The 6,713-nt window shown below is 42.5% G+C and overlaps 1 protein-coding gene across 5 annotated transcripts in view; it reads left to right on the forward strand.

Annotated features, from left to right (window-relative positions):
- Nucleotides 1-1,051, forward strand: part of LOC124775105 — a 95,892-nt gene extending 94,841 nt beyond the window's left edge. For all 5 annotated transcript variants that reach the window (XM_047249931.1, XM_047249929.1, XM_047249933.1 and 2 more), the window contains exon 4: nucleotides 205-1,051. In XM_047249931.1, the coding sequence (XP_047105887.1) occupies nucleotides 205-396 (192 nt within the window). In that variant the 3' untranslated portion in view covers nucleotides 397-1,051. The remainder of the gene's footprint in view (nucleotides 1-204) is intronic.
- Nucleotides 1,052-6,713: the final 5,662 nt, after the last annotated feature.

A 6,713-nucleotide genomic window follows, 5' to 3' on the forward strand; every position in this document is an offset into this window, starting at 1 on the left:
TTACATGCATTCCACTTCACGACAATGTTTATTGAATGCTGCTTTCTCATTGGTTCTGCCTAATCTGATTCATGATTTGTTGTGTTCACTTCTAACCAGTTACCACATAAAAAGCTAACAACTTCAGTGTGATGTGGAAGAGCCACAAACATTGTAGACGCTCTTTTATCCACATCGTTTCTAACTAATTTTATTGTGTTACAGGTTTATGAAAGACTGAAGGTGAATTTGGCATCTCTAAGCAAGCCAAGAAGCTTTCTTCATAATCATGTGGTTGCTTCTCCACCCAGCCATCATACACACAGTACAGAGTGTATCAAAGCTACAGGGGACTTATATGGTTTGCTAATAAATGAGATAATAACTGCAGTTAAAAGTGGAATAACATCAGTGTAAGTAATTAAATTACACCTGGAAAAGTTGTGACTGCAAATTTCAGTGTAAGCACCACACCAAATCATAATGGAATTTTTCATCCAACAGACAAAATAATTAAAAACGAAATACAAGGTGTTTGAAAAAGAACACCCTAGCTTTAATGTGTCCTAGAATCTGTATGAAGTGACATACACTATTCTAGTTTGTGGTGTTTGATTCATCAACTCTCCAAGTTTGGCTCTTGAGACACCACCAGTGCCGATTTCTTCTTCTGTTCCCCGAGTTCAGTCCAAGCGTGCTTGCATGCGTGCAGTGCAACTCAGCAACAATGTGTACTCCGCAACAGAAAGCACAGTGTGTTTTTTTTTTGTGAAAACTGAGTCAGTTATAGCAGTGTAACGTAATTTTAGACATCAGTATGGTGGTGAACCACCTACAGCAAAAACTTGGAAACGGTAGTGTTTTAAAAGCAAAATCACCAGGTAGACCAAGAACCCCTGAAGATGATGATGAAGATCTGTGTTTCGTGTGTTTGGAGCCTGAAGAAGTCATTGGCCAGGCATAGTCTACAATTAGGAGTGCCTATAGGTACTGTGTATGATGTTGTGCGTAAAAGACTTAAGTTATGCGCCTACAAATTGCAGCTGCTATGTGAAATAAAACCTACTGCTAAAATCAAAAGGTACGAGTTTGTTGTTGATTTTCTAAACAGAATTGATGTCAATTTTTTTAAAAAAAAGATTCTCTTTTCTGATGAGGCTACACTACACTTCATGCCAGTGGAACAGCTAATTGTCATAACTGCAGAAGAATTGGGGGGCACGGGGGGGGGGGGGGGGGGGCAGAGCATCCACACAGTTATTCAGCATCAGTGTGACTCCCCCAAAGTTAATGTCTGGTGCAGTGTGATGAAAGATCGTGCAACTGGTCCTGTCATTTTTGTAGAAAAAACAATAAGCGGGGACGTTTACTGTGACATGTTGACAGAAGTACGTCTTTCGCCAAATCGAAAATATTGAAGGGGAAAGGGGTGTTATGTTTTTCCAACAAGATGGTGCCCACCTCATTGTAGTAACTGTGTGTGTGTCTCTCTTGATACTTGCTTTCCAGGAAGGTGGATAAGCAGGGCTGGACCAATACCTTGGCTACCACGAAGCCCAGACTTGACCCCCCTGGACTTTTCCTTTTGGGGCCACATAAAAAAAGTTGTGTACATTGAAAAGATCAGAGACATCAATAATTTACGGGAAAGAATCGTCATGGCGGTTGGGACAGTTAACCTGAAAGTTGGTGAACACGTGGCGAGAAATGGAGTATAGTCTCAACATGTGCAGGGCAACAAATGGATCCCACGTTGAAGTGTACTAACATTAAACAAAACTTGGAGTTCTCTTCCATGATATGTACTCATTGATGTAATTCGTCATTAATTTCCCCATTAAATTTATACTTAAAACTAAAAGTTGAGAAGTAATGAGGTTTTTAATTCAAACATCCAAATGCAGTAAACTATTTGAATAACCAGTGGGTTCCAGTATCTCATAGGTGGGTGAATGCATTTGGGGACAAATGTGTCTGTCAGCATTAAAACAACAAATGGTGCTGAAGCAATGAACAAGTCAGCAAAATATTCACATCATCTTGAGTCTACAGATAAAATATTGACAGGTGTTGTTTTGATTTTTGATTAATAGTTTTCTTCCAAGATATTGTTAAGTTAAATGCTTCACTAAAATCTTACACTGAAAAGGTGCCGGGAAGACTTCCGATTTTATGAAGCATGTAATGATGCTATATGCACTGGTAGAAAGTGAATTCAGTGCAGAATCTGTATCGACTGTAGATGAGCAGTAGTTTTGTGTAAAAAGCGCAGTCACAGAAGACTGTCATTATACAGTTAATTTTGCAGTACGTACCAGATTGTACTTCTCCCGATTCCCAAAGCTGGAAGTATCCTTGCAAACACTTTTGTGCAATCTTTCATTTCTTCCCTGAATGGGGATTTGAGAAATTGAATGTAAGTTAGAGGACTAGCCCATTAATTTGCTTACATGAGACGTATGGGTTTAGCAATAGCAGCAGTTTCAGCAAAAGAGCTACTGCACCACATGGTGAACAAGGTTAGGTTAGGTTAATGTTTAACGTCCCGTCGACAACGAGGTCATTAGAGACGGAGCGAAAGCTCGGGTTAGGGAAGGATTGGGAAGCAAATCGGCCGTGCCCTTTCAAAGGAACCATCTGCCTGAGATGATTTTAGGGAAATCACGGAAAACCTAAATCAGGATGGCTGGAGACAGGATTGAACCGTCGTCCTTCCGAATGCGAGTCCAGTGTGCTACCACTGCGCCACCTCGCTCGGTCATGGTGAACAAGTTACTGGAGCAACAGCAATTATGAGACAAATGCACAGCACGCTACTTCTGGAACATCTAGCTCTAATTCACCACTGTGTCAACAGGTGAGAGAGCTGTGTAAGCATTTAATAAATCTGACTTACAATTACAGCAATTAAACAGTTAAGAAAATTTATGTCCTCACAATGTTGCAATAAGATGTAGGATTGTTGAACCCTGCAGACAATGGCCTTCTGTTAGCAGTAACATCAACATCTAAAAGAAAGACACGAAAGTTTTAACAGTGATGTGACTTCTCTAGTATATATGGAATTCTTCGTATTCAGCAAAAGCATTTAATGTATTGCCTGTGGGGGTAATTTGTAATGGTCTGGTTTGGTTTTCAAAAAGTTTCAACTTTGAAAACATAGAATCACATTTTAACGGTGATGCCACTTGGGCAGCACTTTATAATTTTTTTTTGCAAGGTGCATATGTTACGATAAGCTTTCATATCTACTGCAGAATTAACATGAAGCTATGAGAAATTTTTAATCTGGTCTACTCTTCTTTATTTTTGTTCCGTAATATTACTAATGTTACTCACTTTTAAAACTGCTCATTGTTAGCAATAGGTGTAAGCATTTGAATTATACTGCCTTCAGGATGGAAGTAGAGAGCACAATCACAAATTAGACAGCAACAGGCCTGGAGATATAAGATATTTCTACCTTACGTAGAATAATTTATTTGCTTCTACTACAGTGCTTCGTTCACCTCAGTCTGCGTCACAGGCCCCGCGATGCTGAGGCCACTGCCCCAGCAACCTGTGCAACGCAACGCTGTGTCGTGCTGGCCTTGTTTGCCAGCTGTAGAGTTCCGATTACGTCAGGATGGCTGCACCAGCAGCCGACTCAGTGGCCACCGTCCCCGTTGACTCTGCGCTGCTCTGCCGGGAGCCGTAGGCTGGCCCTGCTGCTGCTGCTGCTTCTTCCTCGGCTGGCGTAGCTGGGAACCCGGCAGCAATGACCGCACGCGATCCAGTGTCTGAACTGCCACACTTGAATGAATCTCGTTAGAAAACAACACCTATTTATACTCAGCTGTGCGCCTCTGTTTCGCTAATGTGTCGCTCCGAGTCATGTATGCCCCACACCCCAGTTGCGCCAGTGGGCCCCTTCTGCCTATAGCTTGCGACATGCAAACCGCTGCATTTATGCTTTACAGTGGTTCGATGGCCCCTGTGGCCTCCATTCCATTTCGCAACCGCTAGGCAGCGTAACTTACTGCAATCCAGCCCACACCTGGCTGTAACTGGTGCTCCGAATATTGCATAAAACTAACTTTTCCTATCCTAAACGGTGGTGCCGCTACATTATTCCCCTCTTCGGAAAGAACCAGTCCCTGAATCGTCCCTTAACTAACTCTTAAATTTGTTTGGATGGGAACTTATGACATACTTACTTACTACTAGAAAATTTAAATGTGGTGCCTTCTTAAACCCATGACATGAAACAAAACGTAAAAATTCCTTACTGGATGACCACTGCTTGATCACCCCTTACCTACTCGTCTCACGTCCTCGGTATCCAAACTACTGGGACTTGTACTACCCTCAGATCCCTCTGGGAATTGGCTCTCTGTCTGATCAGAAAGAAAACAACACATAACAAAGTTGAAAGGCTGCAATGACACATGGCACAGAGGTGCTCAAAATGATCGCTTTTTGCCGTTGCCTTTCCCTGTACTGCGTGACATGTTGAACTAGCTGTTCAGCTGATATGCGCCCCTCTTGCTCTAAAATGAACTGGTTTGGAGATCTCAACAGACCCGGCTCCAGAGTTTGATTTAACAAGGTCAGATTCTGCCTTGGTAAAAATTCTAAATTGGTTTGTGGCCAGTACAGCTGTGGCTGTGTAACATTCAATTGTGTGACTCCTGAAATTGACACTGGCAGGTGGACGGTTAGTCCTATTATGGTACACTTAGTTCCTAAAATTCCGCTCCCCTCGAGCTCTATACGTCTTACTTCCGTAAACACTCCTTGCTTAAAACAATCTTCTACTACTACTACTACCACCAAATTCTCGTAGGTGGAGAAGATCCAAACTCAACACCGATCGTGTGACTACTTTCATCCTTAAATTTACATTATATGAACTGGTGCAATAAACTCTACTTTCCTGACCCAGCACAGTCGATAACAAAAAATTTTAACAAGAAACCGTACGACTGATATCGTTTAACACACATTTATTACGGCTTTGCCGCAAAATTTATTCCAATGCATTTATTTCTCCAGAACTGCATTTGATTTCTTCTCCAACAACACTCCACATACGTCAGACACTACACTTCCTTTTCAGTGACCTGAGGACAGGGATCACCATCACCCTTCCTCCCTCTTCAAAAAGACTGCTGCCCCTAGCGGGCTCACAATACTTGAAAGCACACATAACACATAAAAACACAATGCCTAATTAATCTACACAAACCCAATGATACACGACACGAAAACAAAAACAAAACCTACAAATACTGTACTAGTGCTGTACTCTATCTTCCTCGTTTTCTCTGCACTTACCACCTCTCTTCACTCTCTCTTTCTTCCACTTCCCTTCCTGTGACATGCCTGGAACCACATCCGGGCAAACCTTAAATGGCCGTAACCGCCTAACGTGTACTATCTTTGTTCTCGTCGGTGGCTGAAGGTTAACATTAATGGGGGATGTGGCTTCAACAACTTGGTATGGCCCTCGATACCTCATGAGAAACTTCTTCATTTTCCCTTTTTGTGTATAGGTGCTGGACAGCATTACCCATTGCCCCACGCTACACTGCGGTAAACCTCGTTTCTGCTTTACTGCGTCTTCCTGCCTTTCCAAAGCCTTTGTATTCGCCTTTTGTACTCATTTCCAAACATCCCAAATTGTTTTCGTGAATTGACGTACAGATTCACTGGTCCTTCCTTTCTGTAGCTTCACTAAATCAAACAGTGATGGCATTTTCCACCCGTACATTACCTCATATGGAGACAAACCGGTATTTGTATGGACTTTTGCATTGTATGCGCATAAAATATGCTTCAAATACTCGTTCCACTGATGGTGATGAGAATCCACATAAAAACTCAGCATCTTCCCAATTGTTCTGTGTACCCGTTCTGTCCTTCCGTTGGCCTGTGGATGCAACGTGCTCATCCCAAACTTCTTTATGTTTAAGAATTTACACAGCCCCTTCATTAATTCCGATGAAGTTGGTCCCTTGGTCAGTAATTATTGTCTCCAGTACACCAAACTTCAAAATCCAGTTATTCACTACTACCCTTGGCCCTAACTTCATTTCCCTGCACAGACAGCACAGAAGACTGTCGCACAAATTAAACTATGGCTGTGTCCAATACAATTTAAAATCGTTGTCCGCGTCCTGTAATTTTTGCCATACTGCTAGGTCATAACCTACGACCTCTACTTTTGCCACCTCCCTACTCAGAGCATCCGCATTACCATGCTTCTTCCCAGGCTTGTGCACCACCTCGTAGTCGAATTCACTAAGCCTCACAGCCCATCAAGCGAGTCTAGTAGAATCCTTCAACCCCAAAAACCACTTCAATGCAGCAAGATCTGTCACTACCTGAAATCTTTTCCCATATAAATAACATTTAAAATATGTGATTCCTTACACACAAATATTCCACATGTCCAGGGCCTCGCTGCGATGGAGCACTTCCTTTCACGCCGATCACCTGCCACCCTACCTAAAACCTCTTTCCTCATTACCTTAGCCAGCTTCATCCTGACCCACAACTTCACTTTTGAAGGCCAGACATACCAACAATTAAAGGGAACAGCCATGGGCACCAGGATGGCCCCTCGTACGCCAACCTATTCATGGGTCGCTTAGAGGAAGCCTTCTGGGTTACCCAGGCCTGCCAACCCAAAGTTTGGTACAGATTTATTGATGACATCTTCATGATCTGGACTCACAGTGAAGAAGAACTCC

The sequence above is a fragment of the Schistocerca piceifrons genome, chromosome 2, assembly GCF_021461385.2.
Source record: "Schistocerca piceifrons isolate TAMUIC-IGC-003096 chromosome 2, iqSchPice1.1, whole genome shotgun sequence".
NCBI lineage: Eukaryota > Metazoa > Arthropoda > Insecta > Orthoptera > Acrididae > Schistocerca > Schistocerca piceifrons.